The sequence below is a fragment of the Nicotiana tomentosiformis genome, chromosome 3 (genome assembly GCF_000390325.3).
Source record: "Nicotiana tomentosiformis chromosome 3, ASM39032v3, whole genome shotgun sequence".
NCBI lineage: Eukaryota > Viridiplantae > Streptophyta > Magnoliopsida > Solanales > Solanaceae > Nicotiana > Nicotiana tomentosiformis.
Genome location: NC_090814.1, coordinates 73,322,611 through 73,342,881, shown reverse-complemented (window position 1 = coordinate 73,342,881; position 20,271 = coordinate 73,322,611). Strand labels below are relative to the sequence as shown.

At 37.1% G+C, this 20,271-nt stretch overlaps 2 protein-coding genes across 2 annotated transcripts; one reads left to right on the top strand and one right to left on the bottom strand.

The window, feature by feature from the left end:
• Positions 1-13,308: 13,308 nt before the first annotated feature.
• Positions 13,309-16,704, bottom strand: LOC104103968 (putative glycerol-3-phosphate transporter 1). Its single transcript, XM_009611936.4, has 3 exons — positions 16,556-16,704; positions 14,366-15,432; positions 13,309-14,245 (listed from the first exon to the last, which is right to left on the bottom strand). Exons 2-3 carry the CDS (start codon positions 15,357-15,359, stop codon positions 13,686-13,688), a joined length of 1,554 nt encoding a protein of 517 aa, XP_009610231.1. The 5' UTR covers positions 15,360-15,432; positions 16,556-16,704; the 3' UTR covers positions 13,309-13,685.
• A 1,473-nt stretch (positions 16,705-18,177) lies between these two features.
• LOC104103969 (uncharacterized) lies at positions 18,178-19,212 on the top strand. Its single transcript, XM_070198636.1, has one exon. It carries the CDS (start codon positions 18,178-18,180, stop codon positions 19,210-19,212), a length of 1,035 nt encoding a protein of 344 aa, XP_070054737.1.
• Positions 19,213-20,271: the final 1,059 nt, after the last annotated feature.

The window sequence follows — 20,271 nt, the reverse complement described above, 5'->3', positions numbered from 1 at the left end:
AAAAAAAAAAAAGCGATCTCGAACTCAGGATTACGCACCCATAGGAACTTTGTCCTTCAATGATGAAGATGCAGAAGGAGTCATACAACCTCATAACGATGCACTGGTAATATCCGTACTTATGAATAAAACTAAAGTTAAGCGTGTGTTAATTGATCCAGGTAGCTCGGCCAATATCATTATATTAAAGGTCGTAGAACAGCTCGGTCTACAGAACCAGATCATACCTGCAACCCTGGTTCTAAACGGATTCAATATGGCATGTGAAACCACCAAAGGCGAGATAATTCTACCAATAAACGTGGCTGGGACCAACCAGGAAATGAAGTTCCACGTAATTGAAGGTGACATGAGGTACAACGCCCTTTTTGGAAGGCCATGGATCCACAACATGAGAGTTGTACCTTCGACCCTACACCAGGTCCTTAAATTCCCAACATCAAGGGGAGTCAAAATAGTGTACGGAGAATAACCGGCTGCAAGAGAAATGTTTGCCTTATAGGAAGCAAATCCAATATCCTCGCCCTCGCCAATAAAGGGATCGGGCTTAAAAGGGGAACGAGATGCCAAATAGAAATCACAGACATCAGCTTCAACCCGACCAGAAAATCAGAAGATCGATGAAGATGATGATCAAAGGATCCATCGATCCTTCATCATTCCCGATGATTCCGATGCTACCAAATCAACGATTGAGGAATTGGAGCAAGTTACACTAATCGAGCACTGGCCCGAACGGAAGGTATACCTGGGAACGGGGTTGACCCCCGAACTCAGAAAAAAACTTATTCAATTTCTTATCGAAAACGAAGATTGTTTTGCCTGGTCTCATTTAGATATAACAGGGATCCCACCGGATATAACGACGCATCGGCTAAGCTTGGACCCTAGGTTTAGACCGGTGAAGCAAAAGAGAAGACCCCAGTCCGAGGTAAAGCACACATTCATAAAGAACGAGGTAACCAAACTTCTCAAAATAGGGTCCATTCGGGAGGTGAAATATCCTGAATGGTTAGCCAATGTAGTTGTAGTGCCTAAAAAATGGAACAAACTTAGAATATGTGTAGATTATAAGGATTTGAACAAAGCATGCCCCAAAGATTCCTTTTCACTGCCCAACATCGATCGCATGATCGATGCCACGGTCGGACATAAGATCTTTACTTTTCTCGATGCCTATTCCGGGTATAATCAAATCCAAATGAACCCGAAAGACCAGGAAAACACTTCATTTGTAACCAAGTATGGAATATATTGTTATAATGTGATGCCCTTCGGGCTAAAAAATGCAGGAGCTACTTACCAACGCCTAGTAAATAAAATATTCGAGGAACAAATAGGTAAATCAATGGAAATTTATATTGATGAAATGCTAGTTATGTCCCTGCGCGCAGAGGACCATTTGACCCATTTGCAGAAAACATTCGAGATTTTAAGAAAATACAACATGAAGCTCAACCCCGAGAAATGTACTTTCGGGGTCGGTTCGGGCAAGTACCTCGGCTTCTTGGTGTCTAATCGGGGGATCGAGATGAACCCCGATAAAATCAAGGCCATCAAAGACATCGCCATTGTGGACAGAGTAAAAGCCGTACAGAGTCTAACGAGACGGATTGTAGCCTTAGGCCGATTCATTTCAAGGTCGTCAGATCGAAGTCATAATTTTATCTCTCTACTCAAAAAGAAGAACGATTTCGCTTGGACCCCGGAATGCCAACAGGCATTAGAGGAATTAAAATGATATCTATCGATCCCACCATTGCTTCATACTCCAAAAATAGATGAAAAACTTTGCTTGTACTTGGCAGTATCAAAAATTGCGGTAAGCTTTATCCTAGTTCGAGAAGAGCAAGGTACGCAATTTCCCGTTTATTATATAAGTCGAACCTTAGGAGAAGCGAAAACTAGATATCCGTACCTAGAAAAATTGGCACTTGCACTGATAAGTGCCTCTAGAAAGTTAAGACTGTACTTTCAATGTCACCACATATGCTTATTGACCACTTACCCACTCCGTAATATTTTGCACAAGCCCGAACTATCATGCCGATTGGCCAAATGGGCCGTCGAACTCAGTGGGTATGATATCAAATATCAACCCCGTATGGCCATCAAGTCTCAAATTTTAGTGGACTTCGTGGCCGATTTCATGCCGACCCTCATACCCGAAGTTGAAAAAGAACTCTTATTGAAATCGGGTACGTCATCGGAGGTATGGACCCATTTTACGGACGGGGCTTCGAACGTGAAGGGGTCCGGGCTAGGTATCGTTTTAAAGCCACCCACGGGTAACACTATTTGGCAATCTATCAAAACTACTAGGTTGACTAACAATGAGGCCGAGTATGAGGCCATGATTGTAGGTCTTGAGCTAGCTAAAAGCTTGGGAGCAGATTTCATTGAAGCCAAGTGTGACTCTTTGTTGGTGGTAAATCAAGTGAACAAAACCTTCGAAGTTCGAGAAGATAGAATGCAAAGGTATTTGGACAAACTGCAGGTCACTTTGTACCATTTCAAAGAATGGACTTTACAGCATGTTCCACGAGAGCAAAATGATGAGGCCGATGCACTTGCAAATCTGGGGTCATCGGTCAAGGAAGGCGAGATGAGCTCGGGGACTTTCGTTCAACTCTCGAGATCTATGATAGAAGAAGGTCATGCCGACATAAATTCTACAAGCTTAACCTGGGATTAGATGAATAAGTATATTGAATACTTAAAGACTGGAAAGCTCCCATCGGACCCTAAAAATTCGAGGGCCCTACGAACCAAAGCTCCTCGATTCACATTAACTGCAGACGGAACATTATACCGAAGGACATTTGATGGACAATTGGCAGTATGCTTAGGCCCAGGAGACACCGACTACGTCCTACGTGAGGTGCACAAAGGCACTTGTGGAAATCACTCTGGTGCCAATTCATTAGTCCGAAAAATAATCAGGGCATGGTATTATTGGATTGATATGGACAAAGATGTAAAGGAGTTTGTTCGAAAATGTGACAAATGTCAAAGGTTTGTACCAATGATCCATCAGCCCGAAGAGCAACTTCACTCAGTCTTATCCCCATGGCCATTCATGAAATGGGGAATGGATATCGTCGGCCCCCTGCCATCGGCCCCAGGTAAAGCTAAGTTCATTTTATTTATGACTGACTATTTCTCTAAATGGGTTGAAGCACATGCGCTCGTGAAAGTAAGAGAGAAAGAGGTTATAGACTTTATCTGGGATCATATCGTATGTCGATTCGGGATACCCACTGAAATAGTGTGTGACAATGGGAAATAATTTGTCGGCAGCAAAGTGACGAAGTTCTTTGAAGATCACAAAATAAAAAGGATATTATCAACACCGTATTACCCCGGTGGGAACAGACAAGCCAAATCAAGTAACAAAATTATCATTCAAAACCTAAAGAAGAGGTTGAACGACGCTAAGGGAAAATGGAGAGTAATCCTACCCGAAGTTCTTTGGGCATATCGAACAACAACAAAATCCAGTACGGGGGCAACCCCGTTCTCCTTAGTATATGGCTCTGAAGCCTTGATTTCAGTCGAAGTCGGGGAACCCAGTTCCAGGTTTCGATATACAACATAAGAGTCAAATAACGAGGCTATAAACACTAGCCTCGAATTATCGGATGAAAAACGAGAAGCTGTTCTCATCCAATTGGCCGCCCAAAAGCAGCGAATCGAAAGATACTATAATCAAAGAACCAAACTTTGCCATTTTAAACTCGGGGACTTAGTGCTAAGGAAAGTCACCATCAATACCCGAAATCCAAACGAAGGAAAACTAGGACCAAACTGGGAAGGACCGTATTAGGTTCTCGAAAACGTCGGAAAAGGATCTTACATGCTTGATATTATAAACGACAGACAACTATCAAGCAATTGGAAAGTGTCGCACCTAAAACGATACTACTGCTAAGGTACGACCCTCCCATATTCGTTTACATTTCGAAACTAACCCCTGCAGGAGTCCGATCGGGATCTAGGATGGATCCTTCAATTTGAAGCCCTAGGTCTAAAAGCACGCGTTGCACTTTTTTTTCCCTTAGACCGGTTTTATCCCAAATGGATTTTTCGGCAAGGTTTTTAATGAGGCAAGCATTGATCGTGCTAAACTTAGAAACAATTCAAAAGTATCTGAGGCCTCTTTACAATCGACCTCGAATACTGGGGGGCATTAGCCCTCAAATATATCAAGTTCTAATGCAAGAAAGTTACTTCGTAACAACAGGGTTCCAATAGGAAAAGTTGTATGAGCCAAAAGGTCAAAACGAACCATGCTCATGTAGTTGGCCCGAGCCCTGACGCAAAACATGAACACATGTATAATGACTTACAAAGAAAGTTTTCTTCTTTACCGATATCTTATATCTAAGAAAAATTCCTCTATTTCGAGATCTATTATGCAAACAGGATTGAGATAAATCTCCAAGTTTGAGCATGCACTCACTCGACTATTACGCCTACGGGCTATATTACTTCGAGTTCGAAACATTCACCCGGCTAATAAGCCTACGGGCTATTCTTATCCCGAATTCGAGCAAGCACTCACTTGACTATTACGTCTATGGGCTATATTACTTCGAGTTTGAAACATTCACTCGACTAATAAACCTACGGGCTACTCTTATTCCGAGTTCGAGCAAGCACTCACTCGACCATTACGCCTACGGGCTACATTACTTCGAATTCGAATCATTCACTCGACTACTAAGCCTACGGGCTATATTATTTCGAGTTCGAAACAGTCACTCGGCTATTATGCCTATGGGCTACATTACTTCGAGTTTGAAGCATTCACTTGACTATTACGTCTATGGGCTACATTACTTCGAGTTCGAAACATTCATTCGACTAATAAGCCTACGGGCTACTCTTATTCCGAGTTCGAGCAAGCACTCACTCGACCATTACGCCTACGGGCTACATTACTTCGAGTTTGAATCATTTACTCGACTACTAAGCCTACGGGCTATATTACTTCGAGTTCGAAACAGTCACTCGGCTATTACGCCTATGGGCTACATTACTTTGAGTTCGAAGCATTCACTCGACTAATAAGCCTACGGGCTACTCTTATTCCGAGTTTGAGCAAGCACTCACTCGACCATTACACCTACGGGCTATATTACTTCGAGTTTGAAACATTCACTCGACTAATAAGCCTATGGGCTACTCTTATTCCGAGTTCGAGCAAACACTCACTCGACCATTACGCCTACGGGCTATATTACTTCGAGTTCAAAACAGTCACTCGACTATTATGCCTACGGGCTATATTACTTTGAGTTCAAAATAGTCACTCGACTATTACGCCTACAGGATATATTACGTCAAGTTCGAATCACTCACTCAACTAATAAGCCTAAGGGCTACATCATCTCAAGTTTGAACAATCGCTCAACTCGACTACTAAGCCTGTAAGCTACCGTATTTCAAGTTTGAGTACGCAATCACTCGATTATAAAGGCTACGAAGTCCAAATTCGATCAAATTGCCTAAATCCTTATAAAAATATTCATAAGGCAAGAATAAAATCTTCACAAGGTAGGAAACAAAACAGAAGCAAGTCGGTAAAAGAAAAAGATGTTTATATATATACAAGATTGTTTACATGATTAGTTGCAACGTAGAAACTAAGGGCTAAGTTTCTTGGTTATCTCCGTGAGCGGTCTTTTCTCCACCGGGCTCCCCCTTCCCCCCCCTCCCCCCATTCTCAGACTCGCTCTTACTCCTATCATCATCATCATCATCATCATCATCGGAGACCAAGGCTTCATCATCGGAAGCCAAGGCTTCAGCATCGGCTTCGAGTTCTTTAGCCCTTTTTATCTCTTCAGCGAGATCGAAACCTCGAGCGTGGATCTCCTCGAGGGTCTCCCTCCGAGATCGGCACTTAGCAAGTTCAGCGACCCAATATGCTCGAGTATTGGCAGTCTCGGCTGCCTCTCTTGCTTGGACCTGGGCAGCTTCAGCCTCGGCCCGATAGACGGCCACAAGTGCATCTGCATCGGCCTTTGCCTTTTCAGTGTCAGATTCGGCCTTGGCAAGTTTAGAGGACGGCCGAGCCTCGAGCTCTTCTATTCTTCTTGCCTGAACCAAGCCTTTCTCCTTAATTCTTTGAAGTTGGTTTTCGGCCGATGACAATTGGGCTCGAGTAGCTTCTTTCTCTGTAGCAAAGCGGTCTATACCTTATTTCCACTTCAAAGACTCCGCTTTTATCACATCGACTTTTTCACGGAGTTTTCTAATCATCTTAATTTTATACTGCAACTGTGAGACCAAAGAATTAGCCATCGTTCTGGTATCGAGCCCATAGGCTTTTAAAAGTATTATTACCTACTCGGATATATCAGTCTGATCTTGGTGAGCCTTGGCCAACTCAGCTCGGAGGTCTTTTATTTCCTCCCCCCTTTGCCCTAAGAGGAGTTTTAGGGAGTTCCTCTCCTCCGTAACCCATTGAAGGTCGACCTCGTATCAACGTAGCTCGGTTCGGGACCAAGAACATACTTCTCGATGAACTGCCACGGCCCACAAAGAAAGAAGAAACGAAGTTAGAAAGGAAAAGCAAATGTAAAGGTACTACCAACAAAATAATTTAAGGCTTACCTGATTCAAAGCCTGCTGCACCCCGTGAAAAAGATCGGATGTATCACTAGTACCGGCAATATCCTTGACACCGATAAATAGGTCATGAAAAGGATCCTCTCCATCATGAGGCATGTCTAGTTCGAGGGCCCCCAAAGTTTGGGCTTCCCGAATCGCCCTTGCGGAAAAAGCAGTGAAGGTGGGCGAGTCTTCGATTGCTACTTCCCCAAGTGAATCACTTGGAGCATTCTCTTCGATTCGAAAAGATTCGAGGAGAGCCCCTTCAGACATATCCCCCATCTGTTGGCTTCTATGGGAAGCATCTTCGATCTCCAACAACTCGGGGACTCTGCCTGAATCTTTCTCCGATATATCCTTAGTTCGAGGCGGAGCCTTATGAACCACCATCGATCCAGCTGCCTGTGGAACGTCGGTAGTTTTCTTCGTTCGGGCCGCCAGCGCAGACCCATCATTTTCTTTTTTTTCTTCACCTTTATCCCTTAGACGCAGAACTGATTCTACGGTCAAAGGAATGGTATTCTTGTACTGTTTACGGGTCGTCCTCTTCTTCGGTTTTGGATCTTCGGGAACGAAGGCTCTTTTCCTCTTATTATCTTTCATCAGCTTTGGGACAGAGGCCGATGCCTCTTCCTCGACAGACGAGGGCCTCAAAACCGCATCTTTGCCCACACCTACATATGGGAAATTTTATTAAAGTATATGGAAAGTATCTCGTTCGAACTACCAAAAGGTACGAGAAAAGGGCTTACCATGATTTTTGGCCTCCCATCGGCCCTTTGACAAATCACGCCATGAGCGCTCGGCGTATATGGAGGTCGAAGCTAGAGGTCGTACCCAGTTCTTGAGATCGGGAACTGCTCCGAGCATCCAAGGAACCGCTGCTTCACAAAAAGAGGAATATCGGTGAGAAAAGAAGTGAAAGGGCAAAATAAAAGAAAGTAATAGCAGAATTACACTTACGTTTCATATTCCACTCCTCGGGAAAAGGCATCTTTTCAGTCGGAATCAGGTCCGAAGTCCTTACTCGAACGAACCTGCCCATCCAGCCTTGATCCATGTCCTCGCCAATGCTCAAGAACAGAGTCTTGGTAAACGCTGAAGTTTTATTAACCCTCCTCGAAAAAGGCGAGGACAGTACAATCAAATGAGATGGTCAAGGGTGAACGACATCCCCTCGATTTTGTTCACAAAGTATCGAATCAAAATAACGATCCGCCAAAAAGAAGGATGGACCTGGCCTAGGGTTATTTGGTATTGACGGCAGAATTCAATAATAACAGAGTCGAGGGGACCTAACGTGAAAGGGTAAGTATACACACTTAGAAACCCTTTCACGTAAGTGGTGATATCTTTGTCGGAAGAAGGGATTATTATTTCTTTGTTCTCCCAATTGCAATCTTTCTTTAGCTGTTTGAGGTGCATCTCGGTAATCGAACACATGTACCTCGATACTGTCTCACATCGGTAGGGAATAGGGCTGTGAATGGATCGGATCGGATCGGATTTAGCACATTTTAGATTTCGGATTCTAGAAAATACAATCCGAATCCGATCCGAATTAATATCGGATCGGATCAGATTTTAAAGTTTGGATCGGATCGGAATTTTGAATTTCGGATCGGATTATTATGCCTCAAAGTTGCAAACTCATATGTATATTTTCTTTGTAAAAGAGGCAGAACAATAAGAAAAATTCATGTTTATACAATTATGAGAGTACTATGGTGCCAATAGAGCTAAATCCATCAATTGTAAAGATAATAAATTGGAGAAAAATGTAAAGAAAGTACTAATTATCCGAATTAAAATTTAGAATTTATCCATGCCCTAATAATTTCGGATTTCGGATCAGATCGGATCATATTAAAATTATACCAATTCTAATCTGATCCGAAATCTAAAATTTTAATAAACACAATCCAAAGTCCGATCCAATCCAAAATCCGAAATTGAACGGATCGATTCGGATTTCGGATATCCGATCCAAATGAACAGCCCTAGTCGGGAACCGATGAGCCTTTATCGACCTTAAAATCAGAGGTAAGAACACACGCCCCAGGAATGCACTCCTCAGGTCGTGGCTCTACCGGTGTTTCGTCGGTGGCAGACTGTGAAGATGAAGCTTTCTCTTTCTGAGGAATGGTTTGTGATGTTTTCGCCATTTTCGAATTTATAGGTTGAGAATAGAAGAAAGTGACAGAGATTTGGTAATTTTAAAGAAGGGCTTTTGCAAAGAGGAATCACAGATTTGCGAATAAACTCAGAGGGTACGAAAAAGAACTTGGGAAATTTAGAAGATTGAAGAGGTAAAAGTAGTAAATGGTAAAAGGAAGGGCTATTTATAGATTAAAGCAATGGCAGTTCAATATCAGCTGTGGCCGACTACCGTCTGACATGCATTAAATGCTTTGAAAAACTAAATCGACGGGACAACTATCACGTGCGTCATGATCGAGCCCAATGTGAACGTCAGCTTATAATCTAATCGAGCCATTGAGAAATCATATCGTTTCTCACCACATCCTTCCCGAGAAACGAGGGGACTATTTATATACGGTCGAAATAGATTTCGGCCTTCGTACGATTGATCGAAGTCGAAACATAACGGATCAAAGAAAGACTTCGTAATATCGAGATGGGTTATGAAAATGGCACAAACAAGTTTTAGATTTCAGGTATAGGTCAAACACGGAGTTTGAAGTCATTATCGAGCTCGGGTCCGAATCGAACTATGATGAGATGATTTTGAGCTTAAGGGGCGGAGGCCAACCGGGACCGAGTCTGAATCATTACCTGATCCCGAGTCCATATCGAGCTCTAGAAGCAATACCGACCAGCATCGAGGCCGATCGAGATCGAGCTCACAGACAAGAGCCATTGCAAACACACTAAGGGAGAGAATCTCGGCGGAAATTAGGGAAAAACTGATTTATCATGGGTTCTCCACTATGTATTTTTAATTATATCTAAAGTAGGATCTTCCACTATAAAGAGGATGGCTACATTTCTGTAGAGGACTGTTTTTTGCTTACATTGTAATTCAAGCACCATATTCTCATATATTGAAAGATTATTCTTTTAGGCTTCATTAATTGATTCATTTTGCTTAGTCCTAAAAATCATCTTCTTTCCAACCTTGTTTATTTTGCATTCTTTGCAATCTATATTTGATATTTCTATTTGTCCTTACGATTTGTATTAAGTTATACCACATATCCTTAGAACTACGTACAAATTCAACTCTATCCGTTTTTCGGGTAAACAGCCAGTTTAGTTCCTATAATTTTTTATACATAGATTTTTGTTTTCATTATCTCCAGGGAATTTTTCGGGGCCCTTGACATAAAAATAAAATTAAATGAAAAACAATAACGCCAATTCTTCTTGCTAAGGTACAGATCATATCTTGTGAAAATATGATTATGATTGATATGTAACTAGATTAGGAGCGAAACTGGCTGTTTCTGCTTTGAACAGACAATTTTTGCACAAGAATTCATTGGTTTACATTAATAACAACTTGAAGCGTGGTTATAACTGTAAACACGTACGCCGTTTAAGCTACTATGAAAGGCCATCTTCTATGCTTGTCACTAGCTAGAGTCTATTACATGAGACTCACCACCACATGGATAGAATACATCCACCCTTAAACAGGATTAAGTTCTGGGAATAAAAAAATGGTGGTAGAAAACGCTTCCCGCTTTATTAAACTTTACACGGTGCGAATCTAAATTTGTCAGTACCGAAGCTAAAGAAAAAAAGAACTACATGAGATTGTGACATATTTAGGCTAACCTTGAGAGGGGGACTTGATTCAAACCTACGAAAAGTGAGTAAATTTTATGGGTGGTCATTCAGCTTTGTGTTCATTACCCAAATTTATTTTTTTTTTGTTACGTGAAAATCATTCAACTTTGTGTTCATTACTCAAAAGGGACTTTTCTTTCTTTTGTTACACAAAATTATTTTACTATGCTTTAGTTATCACAATAGTCATTTTGACCATATTTTATAAATCTTTCACCTGAAAAGTCTATTATGATCTTGATGTAATAAATCCTCCTATTTATGTAATACCTTCTATTTTATATACTATATAATATATTTTTACTTAGGTATTTTACATAATTAAAATAAATTTTATAATAATTTATTTATTATTTTTATAATATATTCGTACATTTAATTTTCCTTAACGTTAATTTTCAAGATATATATGTAGTGTTATTAAATTTGTTAGTAACATTGCAGTGAACAAATCTCAAGTTAACATTCCTAATCATACCTATTGAAATATTTTTAATAAAAATTATAAAATCAAAGCTCACAGAATTATCAAGTCATATTCGTTAATCTAATAAATAAAAACTCACATTTAGAACACTCAGACACCGAATTAATATTCTAAATAAATAATATTAACAGATAAAACTTTAAAATTTTAATATTAAACATAAATATTTTTGACTCTTTTTAAAGTTGTAATGAATATAGAAAACTTATTCAATAAACAAATTTATTTTTATTATTTTAAATAAATATTAAAATAAATATTTGTTGTTATTTTTATATTTTAAACTATGTTCGTGTTTGAATATGATTAAACAAATGAAGTGTCATGGAAAATTTAAATGTATGGATATATTATAAAAATAATAAATAATATAATATGAAGTTATTTTAATTATAAGTAAATTACCTAGGTAAAAATATATTATATAGTATATAATATAGAAGGTATTATATAAATTAGAGGATTTATAATGTCAATGGCATAATAGACTTTTCATGTAAAAATATTATAAAATCTGATTAAGATGACTATTGTGATAATCAGAACAAAGTAAAAAAAAAAATTGTAACAAAAAAAAGAGAAATAACTTTTGAATAATGAATACAAAGTTGAATGATTTTTACGTATTAAAAAAAGAAAAATGACTTTTATGTAATGATTTGTCCCATATTTTGAAATCGTGAACATTTTTTCCAAATTCTAATTCCACGAGTAAAGATCAGCGGGGTCCTTGCTTTATTAACAAAATACAATTATTATACTATATTGCTGCAGTAAGCTGAAAGCAATAGATTGTTTTTTAATTCGATTTCCACGTCGTATTTTCGGGAGCAACAAATTATTGCTTGTGAACAATTGGCTACGACTTTGAATAGAGTGATCCCCACTAACAAATACTCAATCGCTATTAAATATTGTTTACATAGGAGAGTAGTACATTCTAATACTCCAACCAATGAAGAGCACCATCAACAAGGCATTTATCTGACCATATTTTTTGGTTTCAGTTTATGAGCTTTCTTGTTACCAGCAACATAATCCTAGTTTTCTAATTTTGGGTTCAAATTGAAGTGTGGACCGCTATCTTTAAGAAGTAAATGTAAAATATGAATAAAATGTTTTACCAAAATGCAGAAATATGCCCACATGCTTTAACATTTAAAATGGCCTAATATATTGGTCTTACCCACACTTCTTACGCTAATTGATGCTTTTACTTCACGTCAAAGAGTAGAATTAAGTGCAAGACTAAATGCAGGGTTATATTAAGATTGTTACGTGCGCATTCGATTCTGCAACAAAAGGTAAATTGTTTTTATTGTAGTAATCTTTTGCTAATTCGACATGGTTTACTTTTTCAGATTAACTGTATTTTGTACTTTGAATAGAACAGAAAATCTCAATGTGGGGTTTTCCCAAAGGACAGCAAGTTTACCAATTAAAGAATGTTTTACATAATCTCAACTCTTAACACCCCAACCCCCCCCCCCCCCCCCCAAAAAAAAAAAAAAGAAATCATAAAGCTTATAGGAGTAAGTTTTTTACGATTAGTGAGTGGTGCTCTTGTAGATATCGAATCCAAATCAATTTTCCTACTACTTTACTACCAGAGGAAACTATTTCTTTTATATCTATACTTTATCCTGCATTAACTACAGGCACACTTTCCGGCGGGCTACATCCCCTATTTTCCTGCTAACTTTTTATTTTGAAATTTGTGTATTAAATTGCAAGTGATTATACAAGAGAAAGTCCAAGTCTAATGGGATTATTGATCGCTACAAGGCTCGCGTGGTAGCCAAAGGCTACAATAGCTCAGCGATAGGGTATAGACTATGATAGACATTTGATTTAATATTATATCCAAATATGTTCCTCCTTTGGATAACCAACAAGGGAGTTTAAATTGAGAGCTCGGGAGAATGAAAGCTGTGATGGATTGATAGATAATTGCGCATTTGATATGAGAAATAAAAAGGTTACAAGGGTTATAATTTTCAATTTTAAATTTGAGAGTAAAAGTGCAAAACAAAAAGAAATTTAGAATGGTGTCAAACATTTCAAAACACAGAAAGAGTATAATTTAAGAAAAAGACTTTTTAAAAGATTCTGAATATTTTCTTCTTTTAGATCAGAATGACAGTTGCGTATTAAGAGTGAAAGCTTCAATAATTTCCATCGCAGAGTACGACTTGACGATGCTTTCTCACTCATTAAGAGAATTAGAGTACTACTTTGGCAGCTGTGTCATCAGGAATAGATAAGAAATTCAGTCAGTTGTTGTCTCGCCATAGCCATAACTTTAGATGGATACAACTTACAATAATTGATCTTCAACTTTTCAAAGATATATAAATTAAAAATAAATAAATAAATTCATAGTCTAAAACTTTTGGGAGGATGCACTGGCTTTATTCAATCCAAAAAAAAATGATGTACAAAACTCTCAATAACCCAGGCTCCCACTACACTAAATGCTGTATTTGATCCTTTTTTTGGCACACAAGAATGTACATGTGGAAATGAAATGGTATTTCATTATCATGGGAGTGATCAGCAGTTTTTCCCCCTCTTAATCTCACTCCCATACACTACAGAGAAGGATAATAAAACCCTCTCATTTCTTGACTTTATACAAGATGCCACCTGAAATCTTGACTTAGATTTTAGCATCTTCACCTCTAAATCTCTGTGATCGGAGGCTAATATCCGAATTGAGGCTTGGAAATGCATTCACAGAAAGCAATAAAAGAATTACCATTTGGTTTCACACTTCAAGGTCAGGGGACCTTGATCTAGGTGATCCTTGGGACCCTAATTGATGAATCTTTGCACCGACTTCAGCTACAACAAGCCTGGTTAGAAGCAGCCCAGCTATAAAAGCTGCTCCCATGAGCATTGTAAAAACAGCACTCCAGCTCGTAGCTGATATGTAACCTGTTAGCAGTGGTCCAATGGCAGCTCCAATTGAGCCTGTGCCATCAATAATGGCAGTAACAGTTGCAAGCGCCCGTGAATTGCCTTTCAAAGAGCTATGTGTTCCCAGGTCAGCCGAAACAGCAGTTGTTATCAATGCATAAGGCCCATTCACGAACACTCCGGTGATCAACATGAGGATGATGTTTATGGTCATGGAGACGTGTCCATAGCTCCGATACAAGTAGAGAACCGGGATAGCACAGTACATGAAGCTGGCAGCGGTTATAGCTCTAGCGTCTAAGCGGTCAGATATGTAACCTGCTAGGATTCCACCTACTACCCCTCCAACATCAAATAACGTCGACAAGTTTCCAGCCTCCTCATTGGACAAATACTTTCCATCTATAGCTGCAGCAATATCAAAGGATACAAAGAAATCATAGAAACTTTCAGCTAATATGGTGATAAAATATACTGATATAAAAAGACTGCAAATCTGTCGTAATAAACGCATAACAGTTAGCATACCTGTATGGCTAATGTAGAAAGGCAGCCAATACAAAAATGTGTATGCTACCAACTTGGCAAAGAAAAGGCAAAGAGCAAAAGGTGCAACCCCTGGAATCTTCCATGCTTCTATAAAACCCACGGCTGATTCCTCTTCTCTATCTGATCTCAAAAGAGGCTCTGTTACTTCCTCGCCTTCTTTTCTAGGAGAGAACACTTCATCTTCATCATTACTTGCTCCGACAGACTCGGGATGAACTGGCAAAAAAAGGAATACCAGCACGCCAATGATAGCAATAATGCTACCAGGAACAACCATTGACCAACCCCATCCATACTTCAAGAAGATTGAAGCAACCAAAGAACCCGTAATGTTTCCCATGGAGGTGTGAGCATTCCAAATACCCATTATAAGTCCTCTCTTCTTTTTCCCAAACCAATTCCCAACAACTGCGACGACTGAAGGCCAACCAGTTGATTGGAACAATCCAGCCATCATTTGGACTATTAGATAGTAGTAAAAGATGTGTACATTTGCCCAATATCCAACTCCAAAAAGTGCAGTGAATAAACCAGTTCCCACCATTCCTATTGTCAAAAATATTCTTAGATCCATCCTATCGCCAACGTGCCCAGAAAAATACATTCCCATGGCATATACAAAAAGGAAAGACACATCAAGTTGACCGAGCATAGCCGTACCATCGGGTCCGTTAAATGGCAACCAACCATCTTTAAGCATCCAAGAAAGTCTTGAACTTTCTTGAGTGGTATGCCTTTGCCACGGAAGCTTTAAGCTATCCACCTCAGGGGATTGGGGATCAAGTGCACTTTTAACAATGCTGGTAGTTTTTCTAGTAGCATGATAACTTGCATATGCTAAAAAAGTAACAATTAGGACTATGGCTTGATATGTTTTGAAAGAGAGACTTGACTTCTTTGCCCTCTCCATAAACCTAATTCCTGGGGGTTTGCTGTAATTTTCTTCCATGACTGGCTCCGCAAGAGACCCCATCAATTGCTACTCAAAGAAGTTGATTAAGAGGAAGAGAAAAAAAATTCCCTCTTTTGTAAATCAAGAAAACAACCTGTAATAAGACAAACAAAACGAAATTTAAGATTAGAATTTGCCCTCTTGAGATAAACTCACTGCATCAAAATTGTACCTCTTTTGATAGGTAAATTAAAATAGCTAATAAAAGATTTGATGAAAAGACTGGGACGAGGTGGGGATAGTAGTGATTCAATTATCTATTAATCAAAAATTAATCCATGGATTAAAATAAATTGAGAAAACAGAATCCAACTATCTCAGGTTTAAGTATTCAGCTACTAATGCTTACTAGTGTTGTCTAAATTTTAACAGAAAAACGAAACAGAACCCAAGGATCTCAAAGAAAATCTTTAAAATTCATTCAAAGAAAGAAAGTAGTCTACTTTTATTAAATCTCTGCTAATGGAAAATTTAGAATTTACTTGGAATTAAATAAGAAGCTAATTCAAACATAAAATTCCTATATCACCGTAACAATCTTATCCAATTATATTTCTTTCTTCATCTCCTACTCCCTCCTGGAATTTGATAATGCAGCTACTCAAAGCCCAAAGGTGAAAGTTGGGAGCTACGATTTTCACTAAGACGTGTCAATTTTAAAGAAGTAAGTTTACTAAATATTACTCTCTCCGTTTCAGTTTATATAGTTTATGTGAATTTATTTTCTTTTTGGTTCGTTCCAAAAAAAATGATCTTTTTAAATTTGAAAACAATTTTGAACTTACACAAATTCATTGTTTGTGTAATCACACAAATAATTTGGGTCTCTTTTTAAATTGTTTAGGACCACAAATTCATTTTTTCATAAAGTTCGTGTCTAGTGAAACAGGTTCACATAAATTATAACGAAATTAGAAAGAAGGAGGTAATATTGTTTAATTTGGAAAAAGTGTTTAATAGAACAACAACATCCACCAACCAAATCAAGACAATTTTTCTCTTTTCTTCTCAAAAGAAGATATCGTAAAAGAAACAAATTTTGGAAAATATTTTCATATGAAAAAACAGACCCGAGAACTCTGATAATATCAAAGAATTCAAATAAAAGGATCAAGAAGATAGATAATTTGCTAAAAATATGAAGAAAAAAAACTGTAATTGAAATACGAAGAAGGTCGAGAAATTCGAAGCATAATTTAAGCAAGTAGAAAGCTAACCTTGTATATGTGAATTGGATGAATGTTTCTGTGTTCAGAAACAGAAAAATCTATCTGATCTGAATGTATAATAGAACTGTATAATGTATTTTCGAATATCAGTTGCTTAGCAATAAAAATGGCTGAGCAAAGCTGAGAGTGAGTTAGACGAAATGAGGATGCTGCATTTAAAGCGGACGATAACATAAAAAGCTTAATTAGCAAATGACAATATTACCCCCATTAACTTTTTAGCTGCATTTTACTTCGGTGCTTTATTAGGTGTCAATTGACAATTTTGCCCACTAATGGGATTAATAATAAATTGACACCTCCTTTCTTCCGAATTTCCAAGGGAGCTTTTATAAATGATTGTGACCACTGACCACCTCTTTACTGTATTTTGTATGCTTTTTTTTCCCTCAAAAATTGACTTAACTACTTTTCTGTTATAAAGTTTTTAGATTTTCTAATTTGGGAGAGATTTAAAAAAGAAATCAATCAAGTTTTCTTTAAGAGTATGTTAAAGCATGATACGATTAACGAGATAATAAGGTTGAAATATGACGTTTTAATTCTATTTTTACATGACAGATACCCTACAGTCATCTAATACCTTTCTCGAGAATATTTGTAAAAAAAGTAATGTGAAACGAAAACTCCTTTTACGTTCGAAAATTTATTGAATATTTTATGTTATAAGAGAAATCAAATTATGTTGGATGTCTAATATTTCTCCATGATCTTCTCAAATGCTTAATGACATATTTAATGACATATTTCTATGCTTAATGACATATTCAATGACATATTTTTATTCACTTTTCATGCCTATATAAAGGCCTTATAATAAATAGGAAAAACACATAATTGAAAAAGAAATAAGAATCTCTCTTCATCTCTTTCTCTCTATATCTCTTAGCTTATTTTTTCTTGTTCGATATTGTTATTTTGAGTTATATTTATAACACGTTATCAGCAAGATTGTCACCTTCATTTTCACAATCACATCCTAGTTGTGTTCGATTCTCCTTCAGGTATATCACTATATATTCTTTTAGTTTATGGTAATATATATGCACCAATATGCTATTTATTAACAAATTCATATACTGTCAAGCATTTATTTTAGTTGATCATGTTACTAAAGTTCTCTTACCTTGCTTATTATTAAAGAAAATATAAGATATAGATCTTAAGTGCGTTAAACTAACAAAAATAATTTAATAAATATGTGTGGACTTGCGTAGAGCAAAACTTATCTTCAAGACATTCTACAAAAATAAAATAGTGATAACCAATGTGACAAAGTAATTATTATACATACTAGTTTAAATTACTTTACAATTGATGGAAAGTAATATTTGAATACATTCACTCTTATCACCGTATATGGTTATTCCTCAAATTCACGTTTATAATAAATTACTTTTCTTTTACCATACTAAATATATCTCTTTGTGTTTATTCATGTACTCCATAATTCTTGTTTATTTGACATATATATTATATGTTTTTTTTATACTACATGTTTGAAGTGATCAACTTCTTAATTAGTTGTCTGATTTACTTTTACAAGTATATTTTTATTGAAAATTATTTTTATTTGTTCTAACCCATTTACTTTTGTGATTAGTTTCAATATGTCAAACTTGTCAAAGCTTGAATTCGTGGCACTAGACATTACCGAAAAGAATTATTTATCATGGGTCCTTGATGCTGAAATTCACCTTGACGCTAAAGGTCTTGGAAATACTATTATACAAGAAAATAAAGCATCAAATCAGGATAAAGCGAAGGCCATGATTTTCCTTCGTCATCATCTACATGAAGGGTTAAAAACTGAATATTTAACTGTAAAAGATTCACTTGAGTTATGGATTAATTTGAAGGATCGATATGACCACCTAAAACTTACGGTATTACCGAAAACTTGGTATGAATGGATATATTTAAGGTTGCAAGACTTTAAAACCGTAAGTGAGTATAATTCGGCTATCTTTAAAGTAAGTTCTCTATTAAAATTATGCGGAGACACTATCACAGATGAGGACTTATTAGAAAAAATATTTTCTACTTTTCACGCTTCAAATGTGGTGCTACAACAGCAATACCGTGAAAAGGGTTTTAAGAAATATTCTGAGTTAATCACATGCCTACTTGTGGCAGAGCAGAATAATACTCTATTAATGAAAAATCATGAAGCCCGTCCCACTGGGTCAGCACCATTCCCGGAAGTGAATGCTGTAGCAGTATATGATAAGTCTGAAAGAAAACAAAATAATTACCGTGGTCGTGGATATAGTCGTAGACATGGACGTGGCAGGGGACGAAACAATTATCGTCATTATGATGAAAATAAACAGGAGAACAATAAGGGTTCTCAAATTAATCCTTCAAAAGGTAAAATTAGTATGTGTCACCGATGTGGTATGAAAGGTCATTGGGCACGCATTTGTCGTACGCCAGATTATTTTGTCAAACTTTATCAAGCCTCTCTTAGAAAGAAAGAAAATAATGTGGAGGCACACTTGACCTTTCAAAATAATGATGATGAAGCAGGTCCCTCAAACAAATATAATTCTGAGGCACATCTTGCATATAAAGATGATGATTTTGGAGGCCTAGCAAATATTACTCATTTAGAAGTTGGAGACTTCTTTGAGGATATTGACTGAAGAACTAATCATCTTACTGGGAATGAAGTTATAATAAAAGCTGTCATTTTGTTATGTTTACAACTAGTTTATTTTTCTTAAGTGTATTTTCCTAATGTATCATATATTGCTAGTTTCTATATTCCTAATGTATTTTTTAATATATATTTTGTTTGTCTTTCATATTTCTTATAATGTATTTTTTGATTTTTTTTTTTATGAAGAATATGAAAATTTTCCAGTCTTCAGTTGGACTCAAGATTAATAAAGATGATATATGTCTTTTGGATAGTGCTACAACACACACTATTTTAAGAGATAAGAGATATTTCTCTTATTTGATAATGAAAGAAGCCAATGTTAATACAATATCCGATAGTACAAAATTAATTGAAGGTTCTGAAAGAGCCAATTTATTACTACCAGGAGGAACAAATTTGGTTATTGATGAAGCACTATATTGTAGTAAATCTCAAAGAAACTTATTAAGTTTCAAAGATATTCGCCAAAATGGCTACCATATTGAGACTACAAATGATGAAAAGATTGAATATCTTTATATTACTACAATAATGTCTGGTAAAAAATATTTGCTTGAAATGTTACCTGCTCTTTCCTCTGGCTTATACTACACAAGTATTAGCAAGATTGAAACGCATGTCATAGTAAATAAAAAGTTTACTAATCAAGATAATTTTATTATTTGGCATGACCGGTTGGGTCATTCTGGTTCTACTATGATGCGTAAAATAATTGAGAATTCATATGGACATTCAATGAAGAACCATAAGATTCTTCAATTTAAAGAATTCTCTTATGCTGCATGTTCTCAAGGCAAATTAATTATTAGACCATCAGCTATTAAAGTTAGGATGAAATCCCCTACATTTTTGGAACGTATACAGGGTGATATATGTGGGCCCATTCACCCTTCATGTGGACCATTCAGATATTATATGGTTTTGGTAGATGCATCTACAAGATGGTCACATGTGTGCTTACTATCAACTCGCAATATGGCACTTGCGAGATTGTTAGCTCAAATAATAAAGCTAAGAGTACAATTTCCAGATTATGCAA